This window comes from Pezoporus occidentalis, unplaced genomic scaffold (genome assembly GCF_034315485.1).
Source record: "Pezoporus occidentalis ecotype Australia unplaced genomic scaffold, CSIRO_AGI_Poc_V1 ctg22, whole genome shotgun sequence".
NCBI lineage: Eukaryota > Metazoa > Chordata > Aves > Psittaciformes > Psittacidae > Pezoporus > Pezoporus occidentalis.
Window position 1 is genome coordinate 263136 of NW_026914072.1, and position 20773 is coordinate 283908.

Consider the following 20773-nt stretch of genomic DNA (forward strand, 5'->3'; position numbering starts at 1 on the left):
AACAAACTCTTCATTAGAGTAATACCTTTTAATTGTGTTTTAGTCATTATTGGGGTGAAATACAAAAATAAACGGGACTGATGAATTCCTTTGCTACCTTGATGAGTTCCTGTTACTCCAATTTTACCTCACATTCTCTTTTTCTCAAAAAAGAAAAAATACGGCCTAATTTTAGAATAATTTCTAAACAACTATCACTGTGATTAAAGAGAAGACTGGCTTTTTTTCAGTGATACGCCAAATTCACTCTTGGCATGAAATTAACTCTGAAGAAACTATCAGCATAAGAGATGGTAAATCTAGGTAGTCATAATAAGTATCTTAAACACTGCCTGCGACTAATGAAAGTCAACTAATGTTCTTTCCAAAATTCATGTCGCCCTAAGGTTATATTCTTCTGAAAAAAATATTTTGACAAATCTTGTGGTGGTCAAATTCTGATCACACAAAAGAAGAGATTTACTTAATGCAAAGACCCTAACTATCTTTCAGGTCTATGCTTTATAAAAGGAAAATAAAAGTTAAACTAGTATTACAATTAAAAAATTGAGAAAAAACAGTGGATAATAGTCTCTCTAGCATTTCATATAACCCTCTATTAAAAGGAACAACACACACTCACTATATTAACCAGTGCAAAGGAAAAGTTTAAGGGAAACAGAGTAAGTGTGCATTATGTTTGGCAGAAGACATTTACTACATACAAAATCTCTGATTAAATTTTTCTTTGACATTTTTAAACCACTTTCATACCATTCAGGATCTGCTTCTTGCATACAGTAATTAAACTGAACTAATATAATATCAGCAAACCAGTCACATCCTGAGACTTGATTCAATCATGTCACTGACTTCCACTAGAAAAGTAACTATTTCTACCTAAAATTACTTATACAGAAAGTGTAACTGCATCAACTCACCTGTAGTGTGTGTGTTTTGGGACTTGAAGAGGCCAACAACACCTTTTCCATGAAAGCCCCCAGATCGAAGTAGAAGAGTACTGGTTTTAGTGTTCTTCCAACAAACAACTGGTAGGCGATTGTGACGGTAACATCGAGCAACTCTCTGCAAACTGCTGTCTTGAACAGACTGAGGTACTACCAGAAGCCCAGGATAACTTATATTGACAAAATTGTGAAAAAAATGGGGGGGGGGAGGAATTAAAATTGCTTTCAAAATTTTAAACAATGAAAAAAAATCCAAAAATTACAAGCTGAATATACATCTTGTTGAAAATATACCTCAACTGTTACAATTATTCATTTAGTAACTCTCATTTTCAGCCCAATCCTAGCAGATACATTGATTTGCAAAGAAAACTGCATTTTAAAAGCAACTTTAATGAAAAAAAAGTAAAAAAGTAAGATTATCACTACTAGTCTCTCTCCATTTAAGGTTATGTTATGTTTTATTTGGTAGTATTCTTATGTATCTCTTCTCTGTCACTATAAGTGGCTATACATGGTTAATAAATCTGTATTTCTGAGCATGACACAAAAGTGAACGTTGGGGCATTCAAATAATGCAGTAGTTTTGTAATGACACTTGTATATGAAATATGAGACTTGAAAGAATGTTAGATTGCCTAAAGTATCACAATTAAAACAATATAGTTTGGTTTATTTCAAAATACATTTAAATTTTACAGTCAGATTCCTTGGAACAATAAATTTGAAATTTTTTGTGTGCTTTCTAAAACACTACAATACATTGACAGATTAGGAAATTCACCGATGCAATACCTTTAAAAATAGAAACCTCAGCAAGATGGTAGTTTTGTTCATGTCAGTGGAAGAAGTATTCAAGCACTAAGAAAGATTATTATCTATCCCCTCCCAAAAAATTTCAATTTAAGTGCTGATTTCATATGTTGAGAATAAACGAAGTTAGTGCTTACTAAAGCTTTGTTCCTGTAAATTAAATTCTTCGACATTTATTGAACTGCTCTCATACAAAATTAACGTACATACTATTTACAGTCTACTTAAAACACAGTAACCAAACTAATACGGCATTAGATATGCATCTATATCCTGAGATTTTTAATCCACTCAGATATTAATTGTCTTTTTCAAAAAATCCTACCAAATATTAAAACCTGCTGGTTTTAGGAAAGAGTTGTCTGCATAATGTTCAAAGAATAATGAAAATGTAGATTTAATGCCTTCATCTGCACGATCACTCAGTGGTGATTGAGCAAAACTGGTAATTGGTCAGTTCCTCTAGATAAGTCAGAAAACAAGACAGGCTCCATTATTTTTCCTGTGTGCCCTTCTTTCATGAAAATCTGGTGATTTCATTATCCATAATGAAAGGAATGACTAGCCAAAACTGGCTTTAGAGAATGCAAATGCTCTTCTAATATGACCCATGTAGATAGCCTTTTGTATTAAAAAGAACTTTTGTGGGTAGTGGTCATTAACTACAACAGTATTCACACCAAAAAAGGAGTTAGTAACATTCATGTGTTAAAATACAGCATGTGACTTTCAGCACATGACAAGTTTTTAAAGTAGCGTAGATACCTTCATAAATAAAATTTTAAAATATATTTTTATGAAGAAAATAGTTATGTATAACAGTTTCTAAGGCCTGCTTTTTCATTTAGGCATAATTATATTTTAATGCAAATAGCCTAATGATTTAGACATCAGTACAGAAAACCAAGAACAAGAAACTCCTTTAAAAGGCAATTCACAGTATGTAGATTAGGCTCTTCCAAAAGCCCCAGGGGCACTCTCTTTTCATGGGCTATAGAAAGAACCAAGGAAGGAAGACTTGTGTTGTCTGAGACAGCTTCTGGGGTAATTCTAAAAGCTCACTTTTGGCTACCACGGCTGGCAGTCTTTCTGAATCTGATGAATACGTACACAGCCACCCAAAGACAAATCTCTGAGTGGAATATAAATAGCTTCAAGGTCACTGGTTGAACACTCCTACTGTGGACAAAAATTTTCTCACAAGTTGCTTTAATGGATACATCATAGCATGTGTTTATTATGTCATCTTTATTTTCACTTCACTTTTATTTTCAATACTTCACTGAATTGGTAAACTCACCTCCTGCAAAGTGAATACATCCTGTTCAGTGCAGTTACTCTCAAGTATTCTGGTTTTGAACGGGAAGAGTTACCACTGATGGTCCCTAGTCCCAAACGTTGATAGTCCCTGAAACAGGCTCTTTCTACTAATTGCTCCATTGTTGATTTTTCTGATGCTTTTAGGGTACCACTTGTGTGCATCTCGCTGTCATCTGAAACTGAAGTGAAAAATCTTTAAGAGTTTGCTATTGGGAAAGCCAAAAAAAACAATGCTGTTTTCTTCTGAACAAAATACTGGCTTGTTTTACTGCCAGTGACAAATTACAAGAACTAACACATATAAACCACAGTTTATAGAATTATAAGTAATAAAATAACATTTTAGTCAGGAAGCCTGAATATACTGCACAGTTACCTACTGCACTTGTGACTGGTATGGCTGACAGCTCTCTTGCTAAAATCCTGGAAAATGTTATCTCGTATATTCATCTGAATGGAACCAAAGGCAGATAATCTTTCTTTCAACAATTTATGAAAACCTGTTAAACTTCCAACTGCTATACAAAGATATACACAAGCCAGAATAATAAAAATTGTGCACATAAATTCTTTAGAACTCCAGGTTAAAATGGACCCCACAATTCTTTTAAAATACCTTCAAAAGATACAACAAACATTTTAAGGCTTAGTTCAAATAAAAAAAATGCTTCTGTGTCCTAATTTCACAACAGATGACTGACAGTTTCTTAATGCCTCAGTTTCAATGTCAAAGAGCACCTTTCTTTAGCCGTGAATGTCAGCAGCACTTTCCAAAGCAGAAAAACCTTCAACCATGAGAGAGAAAAAACATGTCACAAGTTCAAACTACACTGAAACTCAAGTCAAGCAAGGTCTTCGTAAAATACGTATCACCTGCCTGTTACTGACACTTCCAACTATTTCCAAATACTTCTGAAAGCAGACTTACTGTTCACAGCATGTATCAATTACTTGCTACCACCTAAAACACGGAAATATGTACATCTGAGGGGAAATACTTCTTTGAATGAGGCACTAAAAGGTACGTAAGGATTTAAATTTAAAACTATTTTATAAAAGTGGAAATTAATTTTCTTTAAAAATACAAATTATGGTACAATTAAAATTTTACTGGCAGTAGACAATGTTAAGAATTTACAGGAGTAGAACCCATACACTTTTTTTTGGTGTGCATTTTAGCATAAAAGTTAAATGAATAATTTTACTGGCCCTGCAGCTCATCAAACAACAACACTGCTCTATTGGACGTAAATAATACAGAGTTTAACACCGTGGATAGCCTCTTTTTTACGTGTTTTTCTATTTGTCACTGTAAGAATGAATTTATAAAACATTTACAAGAAACAAGTTAAATGAGTTTCAGAAAGAATTTTATTTTGAGGCATACAGAAACTTGGTATTTAACAGTTTTGAATGGAAAGGTAAAACTGATCCAAATAAGATGAGGGTGCATTTTTTTAAATACTGTTTTCTAAATGCCTTTTTCTCTCATGAAAGCAGGTATACCAGTGATCAGAATTTGCAAAACCATTTCCTGTGCATTAAAAGCTAGAGATTATAATAGCCCGTGCCAGTATCCATAACCTGAAGAAGTAGATGAGGATGTTTTGTTACCTCAAATTTAAAATAGTTTTTTTTTTTTAAATTAGATTTTGAAAATAAACTGTTCTTGAGATAGGACTGTTTGTAAAAGTGAATTTTACAGTCTCCCATTTTATAGAACACACCAGTATGATCACCTATAGGAAACAGAATTTAGTAGTGATGAGATCCTAAACTCTGAAAATAAAAAGATGGGGAGGAACTAGAGAGAAAGTAGGTGTTCATTAGTAGCAAATAATAACTAGACAACTGTCCCCAGTTCTGGAAATTACACTGCAAGTTATATGTGAACCTCTTGAAGAGGACTGAGAAAAGAGCAATGAAGATGATCAGAAGTCTATCAAGACTAATAAACAAAATACTAAAAACTGTAGATATTTCATATCTAAAAAAGAACAGAAAACACAGACAATACAGTCCATAAATACATTAAGCACTGCAATCAGATTGAAGGGAATCATCTCTCCTGTATGTATGTGCGGCAGAATAAGAAGGGAAGGCTTTAAATTGGGGCAAGGAAATATTTAGGCCTGAATATCAGAAAGTTGTTTGTTTTTCTCCAGCAACAGGATGGTTAAAGCATCAGTACAAAGTGCCTAGAGTTGTGGAACATTCATCTCTGAAAGCTTTTAAGAAAAAGTTAGGTAAACATCTGTGAGGAATAGATTAAGTATGTTGATCTTGCTGTGGGGCACAGAGATGAAATAGATGATCTCTTGAAGTTCCTTCCAACCCTATCTTTAACATTTTCTTTTCAGACAAGGTGTCACCTGCTGCAGATAGCTTCAATTTGCTTAATTGTTGGCATAGCTGCATAGTTTCCTATACTTCAGTTTTTGAGACTTACAAACAAAAAGCCATTCACAGCAGTCAATATAAAAGAAATTGCAGTGATTAAAAACCAAATTTCCTATGGCTATTTGTACTTTCTCTGAAGCAAAGAGTTATCATTGTTATCAGCTGATTACACCTGAGGTGTCAGTGCAGAGTGAAGAGAAAAGCAAACTGGCAGACTTCGATCACTTTACATGCTCCCAGTCAAGACATCTGGAAAATGGAGGGTAGAAAGCTTCACAATTCATAGTTTCGTAATTGGAGTAAAATAGTTACTATCGTTAATGGCTATAGAGCACCTGTGCTCATGGAAGAATGTAGCTGGTTTGTACATTGGCAATGCAAAAATTCTTAAAGATTTCTTCATCGTCAAGAGAAGTACCAATACACAGATATGCTTATGCTTGGTGTCTCTGGATGAAAGACACGAAATCGTTTAAAAATCAAGCAGGTACAGCCTGCAGAATGGCTTCTGACCCAAAGAATTTGCAACATCAGAAAACATACTAACTCAGCACTTAAGGAAGATGCCAAAAATTAAATTAAGAAGGTAATTTTTCAGCACTCTAAAGACACCCCCTGTTTTGTAATTCTTTCTCTTTGCCCCTTTTCCACCACTTTTATCTGGAATGAAAGAAGAGAAACAATATTTTTTAGCTTTCCTGGAATAGCCTTCTTACATTTTAGAGAGAATAGCAACAGTGCAGTAAGATGGTCCTGCTTCAGACAACTTTTATCTGCTTACGTATCTGCTCATAAGTCATACAAGTTGCCTTGCTCACTGACCAAATATTCCAAAGGAAAATTCGGCTTTTTTTGATGTTTTGAAGAGATTATGTGTTTGAGAAACACTTCATTATCCGAAATGCCTTTTTTTTTAAAAAAAAAGAAAGAATGGTATGACAAAACAATACCTGTTTCATGTACAGGAGAATCTGGTTCCCTCTAGTGGTTTATTATAAATTAGCACTGGTCCAGATAAGGATATACTGACAGCAGCACATGGTAGGAAAAGAAGTATTTGGAAGAGAGTCAAACTCCATACCATCACACAAACTATACAAAGTGCCCAAATCACTTTCTACCTTCTGTCCCAAAATTCTTTCAACCAAAATTTGGAAAAATTGTATTTCCAGTAGTAATGACTTCTGCTGTTTTTAGAAATCATTTGTCACTTCCATATCTGTGTTTGCTCTTTGTTGAATCTCACCAATTACTGCTTTCTCATCATAGACTAATTACAGATGTCATCATGAAGTCTAAAGATAAATGGAAGTTACAATATTCTTCTGTACTATTCCATCTACGTTATTATGATGTAAAAAATTATAACATGATACTATATGCAAATATTTTGATAAAAGATAACAATCTAGTATTTTGCTTTACCACTGAATGAAGTCAACTTCCTCTTTTCCTGCATCATTACAAAAGAAAATGGTTACTGAGTGTACATACTTGAAACCTTTATCGTTCCTGTCTAGGAAGACTCTGCAATTTCTGTTTTGAATATGTTTCTTATTCAACATTTTCCAATGAAAGCATAAAATGATAGACTTATCAACCAACATGTTAAAAACTGTCTCACTATTACCAGAGATATCATCATCTTCATTCCAGCCTGGGCGATTCCCTCTTTCTTCCACTATTGTGCCTGTCTTCTTCTTTAATAAATATTGGCGTCCAATTGTCATCTTCCCAGCACGTTTTGCTCCTTTCACAATGCTTTTTGAGAAGGTACTATAAATTCATAGGAATAAAAATATTTAGAATGATTAATATGATTCTCCGCAATAGCATGTAGATTTTTATGGTGAACCCGCTTACCCAAACAAAATGTATTTCCTGTAATTTTTCATTTAATAAGACAAAAATTATAACCAGAAAATTTACTTCCTATATTAAATTTTAAAAAACAATTTTATTACTTTGAGATAAATTTGTACCCATTATGTCTAATGATAATGAATAAGCAGCCACCATCTTTCTTTAGGTATTTGTATTTTGCTAGCAACGTGATATATCTAAAAAGTTCACAAAGCAAAGGCAGGAAAGACAGAAACTGCTGTTTTAGGATTCCGTGCCTAGCTTGGGATTTTACTTTCCTATGTCAACAATGTAATAATCAACAGAGAATCACAGGAACTACCACTCTAGAACAGACTAATAGTCCATCTAGTCTACTAAAAACGCACGTATCATAAACTTCAAAAGAGGATAAAGCTCATACTCTAGAGTAAAAACGCACTAGGACAACTGTGCAGACTGTATTAAGGGTCAAATCAGTTACAAACCACATTAGGTTATTAATTTATAAAGTAACATACAAGAAATCTATTTTTCATGTTGGCATAGTTTGGATAACTGAAGATGCTACTTATGTGTGTTCCAAAATGTAATGAATTTGCTGCAGCCAGAAATTTGGATAAATAATATATATTTATACCAAATGGACATGTATATCATACTTATCTACCTTCTATTCTGGAAACATAAAAAGACTTGGAATAGCAATCAGTCATTTTGACTTTCCTGAAAAGTGCCTGAATGATCTGCATTTCTGCAAAGCTTTCAGACTGTTCAACATATTTGACTGAAACTCAACAAAACCACCAATAATAAAAGAAGAAGAATGACTATACCGGAATGACGTGCTCTTTTCTTTTTGTTTTGGTAAAATTATCTGTGGTACTGTTTGCCCAGCTGCAAATGCAAAAGTGCTGAAGATAGACTGAGGATATCGGAACTTCATTAACTGTTTCTTAAATATTTCCACCACTTCAGGACTTACTTCTTCATCAAATGCTACTTTAATTAACTGCATATTAAAGATATGACATGTTAAAAATGAGAAAACCCTATAGAATTAGAGAAATTAAAATATCCTAAAATACATTAGCAAATTCCCATACTTGCATACACGCAGTACTATGCTCACTGGAAAAATACAAATATATGTACGTATACCTTACTGTTTTTGAGGGATATTATGTGTTTTTAATTTTTAATTTAATTTTTACATTTAATTCCTAAGATTAAGTTATTTTCACTAAAAATAACATTCAGAATTCTAATCATATCAAACAAATATTTTGGTAAATCCAAGTAGTACTGCTGGCATTAAGATGCCTACAACAGTTCAAATACTAGTCACATGGACAGTTTAGCTTGGAAAGACTCTGCCAGCTCTGCCCATATACTGGGAACTAAGGTTGTAATGCACTTCAAAGAGTATCATCAAACCACAATTTCAGCATTCATAAGTCATAACCATTATACTTCCATTACTCAGCCATTCCAATTTTTGCCACACCTTGCAAAGTATAAAAAGCTACTACTAATAAAAATGTAATAGTGAAATCCAATCCTTAAAATGGACTAACCTTGTGCTATTCAATCCTGATCTATCTACGCACTAAAAACGCTTTTTGAAACATTTTTTTAGGGAAAAGGATAATAAAAGAATCCCATCTCTTCATCCTCAGCCAAGAGGAGTCAGCAAACAAAGAAATATCCTAGAGCTTTATTTCTGAAGGCATACCTATAAACCATTTCAATGTTTTTTTCCCTGCTATCTAGAAGGTGCATTTCATCACTGCTTTTTAAATTTCACTTGTTTTTTTAAATACTTTCCAAATGACTAACAACTCTGTTGTTCTAGGACCTCCTTGAAAGGAGCTCTGGAATCTGTAGGGGTCACACTGATCTGAAGTTTTAAACAGATTAAATAGCATAACTGCAGCAAACACCTGAAAGTCATAATTAATAAGTAAAGAGGAGGGGCTATTTCACACTGTATTGAACTCTAGCTGTTACAAAGGGAAGGGAAAGTAAACTGCTGATTTTGTTCTCACAACCTAAAACAAAACTATGTTAAACAAAAGCAAAGATGTTTTACCAGAATCCAGTACAGAAAACACTGAGCTGTGTCTGTATTTAGCACATCGTTGAAGTATGCTAACTATTCTGGCAAAAGGATTACTGGAAAATTGAAGTCCTTGTGAAGTCTACAACAAGAACTTTTTGTCAGTTGCTTTACTCACTTTTATTCCTAATCATACGCTTTTGAATAGGGTCATTGAATGTTTTAGGTTGGAAAGGACTTTAAAGATCATGAACTTCTAACCCCCATGCCACAGGCAGGGACACCTTCCACTAGACTAGGCTGCTCAAAGCTGATCCTACCTGGCCCTGAATGCTTCCAGGGATGGTGCCTCACCACCCTTGTACTGAAGAATTTTGTCATAATATCTAATCATGAACAATTAGCTAAATAATGTCCATTATTTAAGGAACTAGTGAAAAAGCTCATGATCTATTTTATTATGTGTTCAAATGTTAAGAGTTTTTGTTCTCAGTGAAAATATACTCCTGCAGTCACCTAACCCAACAAATATCTCACATCTTAAGTACTGCAGTCTACTTTCAATCCACGAAATAAAATTCTTTGCCTTCAACTTCACATCTCTTAGGGTTTGACTACCTTCAAGATCACCACTAGGACGAAATATTGAGGAAACACTTCAAGATTCCTAACTCTTAAAAAGTCCACTTCTGTCAATCACCCTGCAGTACATGCTTCTGAACACACAGACAAGAAACTACCAGGATCTGTACAGAAGTCAGGATCTGTGCAAGTCACACAGAGGCTCATTGGTTCTGGCCAATGGTGGCTAGCCTAAAGATTCCTGGAAGTTCAGCTTCCATGTGAGGTGCACCATGACTTTCTGCCATGGATTTTTACAGAATGAAATTCTGGAGAAGAAAGCTATATTTATAGCTTTTCCACATACATTCCATGTAGGGGAAAGAGAGAGGAAGCATGTTTCCACTGGCCTGCCTAGGCCTCTACTTATTAAACATAAAGAGATTTGGACCCAAAATAACCCTTTACTGGATCCAAAATTGAAAGCTAAGGAAAGGAGTGAAAAGAAATCAAATTTGAAAACTGTAATAATCTAGGTATCACATGGGCCAAGAAACACCAGGGTTTCTATGAGAGGACTGAATTTTCTATTGACTTTACATGGCAGAAAACTGAACACAAATATCAGAACAAAGTGCTGCCCTGGAATATTTTAAGGTGTGTTGTCACATAAATTTTTAAAAACCTTCCTTTTACCTGAAAGGTAGCTGAAGTGATCTGCAGTCCTTCCTGCATACTTTGCTGCAGTTGATTTTGTATAGTGATCTTCTTCTCCTTCGTAACAGATGCAATAGGAAAGCTCCGGATCACTGTCTGCTCTCCAACTGAGGACCACAATATTATATTTACACATACTTATTAGATCACAGAATCGGATCTGATTTGGTCTCATTGTATAGACAGGAATGAGGGAGTACAAGGCAACACACAAATGATGGTACCTAATTAATTTCAGGCAAAATACCTGAAAAGGTAAATTCCAAAAGCATTACTAGTAATCTGGATTTCTGCTTAATTACAGCTGGGATGATTAGAAAAATATTCTCCTTCCTTCTGAGGCTGTACACACAATGGAAATGTACACCCAAAATCTAGGTTGATGGGGGTGAAGAAACAGTTTCAATCTTACCCAAATTTCATATTGCATTATACAGCTTCTAAACAATGAATGATATACACTGGTATCTTTATGCACAACCATGAACATTCCACAATACATTTATACTTCTAAAAGACAATCCGCTTAGAAATGGCAGATGTCAAAATATAAAAATTTATCATTCAGGAGAGCTATTTCCAGTACATATTAAAAACAATACTGAATTTATTAATAGATATTTGAGAGAATACTAATTCATGAGCATGTTTCATTTAACAGAAATGTGGCTGAAATAGTGGCTGAAAAAACCCTGTTTAATGAAAAGCTAGGGGCAGTGGAAGCTGCAGGTCTCACACAGTATATATATTCTCCCTTAGTGGTGAAGCAGCTTACAAATACTGTGCTGTAAAGCAGCATTATCAGACCAACTTTACAGATGGAACTGAAATATAAATATACTAAGCATTTTGTTCATTCAAAAGTCTATGGAAATTACTAAAATATAGTCACGAATGTCCTTATTTTTTGTCTCCAACTTTAGGTAGTCTGTGAAAACCCATAATGCCATGGGACAGATTACTGAAGTTTCCTCTAAGACAAATTCATAATTTAATGATATTACATAAATTGTTGAAGACAGGAATACTATATGCATGTACATTTAGCATCTAATGCCTTGCCTGAATAAGTTCTAGTTAAATTAAATGCAAATCCAAAGTCAGTGACTGTCATATCTAGCAATAAAAACCTATATTAAGAGACTATTCTTATCTGATAAACATGAGAAGTTATACTGTGAGGTATATACATTTTGATGTTGGTGTTATACTAGGTGGACAGGCCAGCTCAAAGTCCCGCCTGTCTGAAGGACCACAACTATCACTGTTTCATTTTCCTTACCCAGTTGATCATGAGGAGTGCCTTTAAATATAATTCTGTAAGTGGTCAGGAACAAAGCTCCTTCAGCAGGAAGGATGTGAGGGCCTCCAAGCAGTCCTCCTGTAGCTTCCTCTCTGCCATCAGGATCCAGTAGCACACGAAGACCTTCACAAACAAATTCTTCTCCTGGCAGTAAAGTTGGTCGTAGAATTTTGGGCTGATGCAAATAAATGAAAGTGTTAGCGTAATGGTGATATCGGTGTTATACCTCAATCTAGTTCTAATATTTGGCTGAAAAAACATCAAAACAAAATTGTTATGAGACAGAGTCCAAAGAAGGAGATGGAGCTTGGACTCAACTAAGAGAAATGGTTCTGAAAAAAAAGTGGGCATGCAATAGCTTGCTTATAATCAGAAGTTTGACTCTACTAGCTTCATAAGTTCGTATTTCATGAGACCAAAGCCAAGCATTTTATTTATCACTGCTGAAAATTTTCTTTCAATGTTTTGATATTTCTTTGTAACATTGTAAGAGGGAAAAAATATGACTAAATTGAATGATTCTAATACTTGTAAAGAATACAAATATGTTTCATAACACTTGCCTTCTGTATTGGTGGAAGCCGCCTACTCTCACGATGGACAGCCTCCAAGGTCTCTATGTGCATTGCAACAATGCCTGGAAAGCAGTAATACCATAAATGAAGACTCGCATAATATGAAAGAGAAACTTGCAATCTAATTTAAACTCTAATATTCTGAAATTCCTAAATTTAAACATCAAAGGAATAATTACTTGAAATTCAACAGGAATTACAGTCTAGAAAAGAAATCTAACCTTCTAACTTCACTGAAAGTAACTGAAACCAAGAAGTGCATTTCTCTTACTAGGAAAAAAAAAAAGTAGAAAAAAGAAAGAGTACAAACCACTCATCACAGTTCCTACCAGGTATCATGCAGTGAAGACCCTTGATGTGATCCTGTGTAACACCGCTCTCTGTGCAAACCTTGTCAATAAATCTCGTGATGAAGCGTACAACTGCATTTGCAACATCATTGTTCTCAGAGTCCTCAAATCCACTTTCAGTGTCATAACTCTCTGCAACACTGCCTGCAATACTATAGACATAAATAAAGGAAATTTCAAGCATGGAAAATTTCAACTGGTGACGCAAAGGTGATACCTGGCTCGACACAGACAAGCTGTGGGGTGTTTTTTTTTCCTAGCTATAATACATAAACTTTGCTAAAAGCGTATGGTGGTACCAAAGTTAACATTGTATTTTCATTGTTATTAACACTGTTAGAACTGTGTGGATGACGACGTAGGAGAATTTTCCCTCCATGAATCCAGTGCAGATGGGCCCACAAGAGAAAAAAAGCCGCCTGGATGTGAGCTCTATGTCTTCATGAAGTCAAATAACATTATTTGCAACCCCTGGTAAACAAATATCCAGTTACACAGACAAAGATACATTAAATGAATATTCTGGTTGCAGAGCAAAGCATTCAAAAGCAAAAAGGCTATAAAAATAGCTTTTTATGCATCAGATAAAAGCACAAGCAGGTCAGTGGGAGATGTACTTTGAATGTCTAAAAATGCTTCCCATAATAGTATTAAGGGTCAGATTCATACAATATACACCACAACCTGTTTCCTGAGCACATCCTAATGCCTGAGACTAGAGGTGTTTAGTCAGCAGAAATTAGCAGCCATGGGAAGTCTGATACTGGTAAGAAGCCTATACTTTACATGATGCCAGTGTTCTACAATTTTATCAGGTGGGAATTCTGACAGATCATAAGTGATAATGAAAACAGTAACTAGAGAGAAAGGAAGACTATTTTATAGATTCACATACTAAGGGAATGTAACTGGCGTTTATACTCCTCCTCCCTCCTTAGTAATTTAACTTTTGCCATAGTAGTTTAGCCCTCTTGCATTGTGTGACTTCAGCGCCTTTCTTCCTTGGATTCTATACAAATGTTTTCTTGATTTTAGGTTCATATACTGAGTTTTTCAAGTTACATAATGTACGGTTTGGGCTGCTTTTTCTTTCTCATCATGTATTTGCCTTCAGCATTTGCATTACTAGATTACAAATTCTTAACGTAACAGTAAAGCTTTTATGTTCCTTTAAATGGGGGCAGATTGCTCCAGATTAAGTTCTGTTATTTTAAGAAGTACTACTTTAGACTACTCTCCTTTCATTAATGAACTTAAAAAGAAGTGAAGATACTGAAATAATCTGGTATTTAGAACAAATCCTGAAAATTAAGAAGCTTTTGACAACTGTGACCCATCCTCGCTGAAGCTGTATGCCCACCTGTTTGTGACAATACTGTTGCTTCCACTCTCCCAGTCACCGGTGGCCGATGTTCTTAACAGCTTGTTCTTACTTGTATCCAGTGGTACTAGCAGGTAGACCATGAGGTTAGCAAAATGAATTGCCTGACTAAAAACTGTACTTTCCTCATTCTGGATGAGCTCCTGCTGCGTTTGCTTATTAAGAGTTGGCCATAATCGCAACTGCTCAGCAGCCAGGTCCATTGCTGTCTTATCTTGGTCTGAACCTACAGAATTTTTCTCCTAGAAGACATGCAGAATGAAATAAAAAAAGCACAGAAAAATAAAGCTGAAATGTTAAAAATAAAACAATGTTTAGTCAAAACTTTGTTCATTAAATTGTTTATTAAACTTCTTCAGTACGCTATATATTAATATTAAAAGAAAAACCAAATAACTACACTCAATAGGGTTTAAGAAGAGTTATGATTATAGGAACTGAGCTTTGAAAGCAGTTCACTGAAATATGCAAGTAGCAAAATGTAGACAGATCTAAATAATTTCTTTCTAGATGAGTTTTATGCTATACAATCATCCATGTTTATTCAGAGTGGTTTACTGATTTTAACACAGTTGCTCTCATTAGCTTATCCATTTAGCTCACATAAAAGCAAGCATAAATTGGATTGAGAAGCACATTGCTTCATGCAGGTAATATTCTCCAAATTCCTAGGATGTTCAGGTGAAGCAAAGTTTTATATAAATAGTCTGCAGACCAGCTGAAACACTCATGCTTTTATATGTTGAGTCCAATTCTAGCTTTTGGTTGAAACAAGCTAGGCAGGTTGCACATAGTCAAACTGTAGTATAGCCTGAGGAAGTCAGAATAAAGAAATCTGGCAGCTGACATTAGCGACATAATGCCTGATGTTAAATTATTAAAGGACTACATATGTTGTAAATGTTTTTTCTACACTAAATTTGACCAAATTTTCCATATGGACACATGTGAGGTCTACAGTAGATGCTTGAGGTTCTACTGCTCTCCACATCTTTACACGGAATCGGATTTTAAAGGGGTTCCCCATACACAGTCCCACAGTCCCTTGCTCTTTATCACTCTGCCCTGAGTTCAGCAGTAGCAGTCATTTTTCTCCTTCTTAGTAGCTGGTGCAGTGCTGTTTTTTTGACTTTCAGCCTGGGAGCAGCGCTGATAACACTGATGGTTTTTAGTTGCTGCTCAGTAATGTTTACTCTGACCAAGGAATTTCTGAGTCTCATGCTGTGCCAGGGAGAAGCGGAAGCCAGGAGGAAGCAGAAACAGGACACCTGACCTAAACTAGCAAAAGAGGTATTCTGTACCACAGCATATCATGCCCACTATATAAACTGGGGGCAGTTACCCAGAAGGGCTAGATCACTGCTTGGTTGGGCTGGGTATCAGTCAGCAGGTGGTGAGCGGTTGTATTCTCTCCCTTGTTATTTCCCTTATCATTATTATTACTGGTGGTAGCAGTAGTGGTCTGCGTTATACCTTAGTTACTGGGCTGTTCTTATCTCAACCTGTGGGCGTTACATTCTTTCGATTCTCCTCCCCATCCCTCTGAGAGCGGGGGTGAGGAAGGGGGGGGAATGAGACAGACTGCATGGCTGACTGAGTTTAAACCACGACACCCTCATACGTCTGAAATGCCTTTTCTGTTTCTCATTCTGACTCCATTGCTGGGAATATTTTACTTCCTGTCTCTACAGTGCTGCATGACTGGATAGCATACACTTTTCAGTCACACAGTTGATAATAATCATACAAGAAGAGAGATTACAAACAGCTCTTTCCTATGTGTACATAATGCTCCTTAAAAAAAAAAAAAAAAAGAAAAAAAGAAGTTATTTTAGCATGGTGCAAGGCTTCCCATTATATTTTTGCATTAGAGATGGACTTTCATCCTACTGAGACACATAATTTGTGTTCTGGAAGATCTGTTCAATTTCACTAAAGCAGACTGAGTGACATTCAACAGAAACCACCACAGGGCTTGGTAATAATCTAACACTGGGCATGAGAACTGCTGCTAACTTAGGTTGTTCCTATAACAGAACTGTCGCTTGTTTGTAACACTGCTATACAATAAGTTACTACTCTCAGGAAGAACATACACCTTAAAGTGTGGAAATTTATATAAAAAGCGGTTGTTTGAAAAATCACATGAGCAACATCAAATTATATTGCTTTGCAGCTAAACATATTTTTTGTTTTTCATGTTATTTTATGCTGTTTTAATATGGCAAAAATGAAAGAAAAATACATTAAATGGGAGAAAACACAACTTACGGCTCCACAACTTAGCAGATAATTAAAAAGTGAATAAAAATACTACCTTGATATTTACTTTATAATATATTCTCCTACCTTTTGTCTCAACTGTACTGCATGGCTGTCATCTTTGGCTGAAAGGTAGAGGGAGCGAACTTGATTTTGGACATTGCTATAAAAGGTTGTTTCCCAAAACTGTTGGTTAGTCCAGACAGGATGGTCTTGCACACAGGTGTAAGCAAACTGACTAACTCCAGGTGCTAATTTCTGAAAGCAAAACCCATGCAAAATTGACGTATTAGTCCTATTATTTAATTTCCTTTAAAGGCTATGGCTTGAGAATTTAAATAAAAATACATAAAAACAGTTCTACACAATGAAATATGCAATATATACCATCTTTTGTACTGCAATATAGGAAAGAGAAATTATCTCATTCTGTGCCACTAAAGAAATTAACATGCATGAAGCTTGCATACAAATCTAATGCCAGTGCAATGTATGGCTTTCTTGATTCACAGTTAGGAAAATGAGACTGAGAGGAAGGATTCTGTGATGACAGTACAGAACACATTTTTAATATAAAACATCTTCCTTGCCAACAATATAGTATTTTTAATAACCTAGTCCTATAATATCAATATTCAAACTGATGAAATTATTTCCATTTTATTTAAAAGTCAGAACTATGATAACTAAATTTAAGTGGCAACTAAGTCCTTCCAATACACTGTTTTTGTTGCAACAGCATAAGTTTAGATAACTTGTTATTTTTATTGTTATCTACTGCACTTTATGACACAAATCCAGCTGCTGAAAGATTGCTAAATTGGATATGCTCTTTGAAGTCACAAGGGTCTAGGATCCCTGTGAGGTCTCAAACAAAACCAGAATTGTTACAGCATTACTCATTATAAATGGACCACTTTTTTCAAGTTAGGTCTATTTATATAGGTAGCACTAGTCTTCCAGTGAGTTGCTTTATATTCTTGATAACAACATACAATGACAGGAAAATTTATTTCAGTGACCTGAATCATGAAGAATAAAATCTTGTATCATGCATTCTTACTTTTTGGAAAAAGAAAAAAAAAAGAAGACCACAAAAAAAATTGTGTTGTATATCACACATAGCAAAGAAGTAGGTTATCTAAATAGCTGCTTATTATTGTATCTGTAGAATTGAAGAATAAAGTGCATTACTCGGTGCTTCATTTAATAACTTTCACTCAACACACTACTCATACCTGAAATATACACTATACCTAGAAGTTTAATTTTAATTTCATGAAAGAAATTCTTTACTGTGAGGGTGGTGAGGCACTGGAATGGGTTGCCCAAAGAACTGGTAAATGCTCTATCCCTGGCAGTGTTTGCAGCCAGGTTGGGCAAAGCCTTGGGTGACATGGTCTAGGGTGTGATGTCCCTGCCCATGGCAAGGGGCTGGAAGATGATCTTAATGTCCTTTCCAACCTTACCTATTCTATGATTATGTTGTAAACCACTTTACTGCAATTTATATTAATAGATGTATAATTGTATATAACAGCCAGTACGTACAATATTTCCTTAGTAGGCATTCAGGTATTCAAGTGGAAGGCCAGGAAATTACAACTGAAAATTTTAAAGTCTTTTTTACAAATTTCTGGTTTTGCAATTTTTCAAACTGTGTTTTCCACACTATGCTCTTCCAAGTACATCATGAACTAAAAGTCCTGATCATGTGCCATGTATTCATTCCCTATGAAAGGTAAAGCTCTTTGAAATGGTATGTTTGAGAAAATTATATGTGACATGCTACTAAAATTTACCCAACTGAAATACCTTCTTGTGATAAACCATCAAAAACTGAGAAATATAATTTTTATTTGATCATGCAGAATCTAACCAAAATTTCTTGGTAACCTGTTAAGAAATCTAAGTTCATGGAAGATTCATACTGCACTACGTATGACTTTGCTTACCCAATACTGAAACTGAAGACAGCTGGCTTGTTTAACAGATTCCCAAGTTTCAGATGTGATGTAGTTTATGGTAGCTCAGAGGAAAGGAAAATTGATCACACTCTAATGGATCCTGTGCTTGATCTAGCTGTTAAATTGCAGAACAGGACAGCTCAAATAGCATCCTAATGATCTTTGTACTGACTACTGGGGATGCCTTGACAAAACCTCAGGCACACAAAATACACACTAAGTCATGACTATGTCAAGCCTGTTAATTAGTGGGACAACTAACTGTACATGAAATTGAGTCTTTTAATTGTAAAATGAGAAAATAAAGAAACAGGAAGACTACCTCTACATTCCTGTAAAGCCACCTGCTTTACAATATTCTTTAAGAGGTGTACACATTTCATATCTTTCGCTGTTACAGGTGGGCATACAGCTGGCTTAAAATAGTTTAATTTGTTCAGCTGTGATAAATAACACAGGCCCACAGAATAGATCTGGCCCAATCATTCACCTAACTCAAAATTCAGATGCGCAAAACTTGTATTACAGAGGACTGGAGAAGACGGGTAAATCATGGAATATAAATATGGTAACACATCTTGAAAGCAACAGTTACTACTAAAGATGTATCATGACTTTTACTTTGATTTATTCTTTATTTTTGTCACTGGCAGTAATTCCCAGTCACAACACAGCTGCAAAAAGAGATGTCAGAAAAGGAAAAAAAAGGGGGGCAGGGAAGGAACGGAAAAAAAGGGGGAGAAAAACGTAAAATGTCTGTTCAAGCCTAGCTAGTTGGTACAGTTAACTCATGCCAATTTGTGTAGTAAATGCTACACAAAAGAGTGATTTGACTATCAACCTGTCCAGCTGCCTTTGATGTCTCCAACCCAAGTCAGGTAATTGTGTAAACAAATTGTGTAAACAAATTGTGTAAAAAAGGGGTGGTCTTCCTTACCTGGTAAGGCAAGACTTCCTTACCTAGTAAGGTAAAACCCAAAATAAAATAACTCATCACCCTGATTCCATAGTAATAGTGTTACAGAAATAAAACCAAAATTAATTATTTACACATGGGACAAACACAACAGGAAAGCTGAGGGGCTTTTAGATGCTCTTCCTATTTTCATAATTTAAAACCATGAACAGCCATGTACAAACCAAAATTTTTAAACAATATTTATATTCAAATATAACACAAATCAACATTGACAGTAACTTCTAGGCAAAGTAAAAATAGTTTGCAAAAGGATGAAAGAAAATCCATCAAAATGCTAATAAACACTATTCTTCTTATCACCTGCATGTGTTGAAACAAATGATAAAACCTGATAGTGGCCAGAGCACAGAATCAAAGTCAGGATTTGTAGTTCAAGGCTCAGCTCTCTTGGTTATTTTAGACAAAATCACTTCAGATACTCAGCTTGTTTTGGTTAGTTTGTTTGTAAAAAAGCAGTATGAACACCAGCCTTAAGAAACACACTGCTGCTTCTATGCAGTCAAAATCCAGGGACTACTAATACATGGTACAAATATAAGCATTCCATGAAGCTTGCAGTGCCTATATTCTCTACTCTGGGAGTGCTTAGTCAGCTGTTTTGACTAGAATGGAAACTAATCCAATATACTAAAATGGCCCCAATGTTTACTGTTGCAGTCTAAAGAATTTGCTCAAAATTCCCAAATTTAAGTAAAACAGTAGTTCAGTGTTTTTTCATCAAGCAATACTGCATATATAAAACAAATCTTCACCTATCTTTCCACAAGACAACTAAACTATACCAATATGCATGCTCTTTCTCCCTGTCCCAATTCTGTCCCTGTCCTAATTCAATTCTGCCAGACAGAATGAATGTAGGAGGCAGCAAAATAATTTCCTACTTATAAGGGAGGATTTAGGGGCTGACAGCTTAAAAAAGACCCCAGAAGAAAATACTAAAAATAGTTCTGAACTGATAAAGTCCTTACTCTAAAGCTGGCTTATGATAGCTTAAATGAGCATTAAGGTGTAAAACGTAATAGTCAACATGAAATGAGTTAACTTCCCCAGAAGGACACTGAGCTCTTTTCAATAAACTAATGGCACTTAAAAAACCCCCAAACACTCCCATCCCAAATTATGTATGAAACAGACATTACCTATACCAAAATAATGAATCACATTCTATAGTTTGTAAAAACACAAGGTAGATTTGTGACTTGCTGTGTGTGGCTATACGCAACTTCCTGAATTCAGGAATTGTCTTTCGATTATTCCCAACATACTAAGTGGCATTGGATAATGCCTGTCCAGGACT

The 20773-nt window shown here is 35.2% G+C and overlaps 1 protein-coding gene across 8 annotated transcripts in view; it reads right to left on the bottom strand.

Moving 5' to 3' along the window:
* The window catches only part of SBF2 (SET binding factor 2), a 260675-nt gene that overhangs the window by 39906 nt on the left and 199996 nt on the right, over positions 1-20773 (bottom strand). For all 8 annotated transcript variants that reach the window (XM_062620140.1, XM_062620136.1, XM_062620144.1 and 5 more), the window contains 10 exons: positions 16618-16788; positions 14248-14510; positions 12867-13039; positions 12526-12599; positions 11942-12137; positions 10639-10766; positions 8159-8334; positions 7111-7256; positions 3061-3259; positions 921-1117 (listed from right to left, as the gene is read on the bottom strand). In XM_062620140.1, the coding sequence (XP_062476124.1) occupies positions 921-1117; positions 3061-3259; positions 7111-7256; positions 8159-8334; positions 10639-10766; positions 11942-12137; positions 12526-12599; positions 12867-13039; positions 14248-14510; positions 16618-16788 (1723 nt within the window). The remainder of the gene's footprint in view (positions 1-920; positions 1118-3060; positions 3260-7110; positions 7257-8158; positions 8335-10638; positions 10767-11941; positions 12138-12525; positions 12600-12866; positions 13040-14247; positions 14511-16617; positions 16789-20773) is intronic.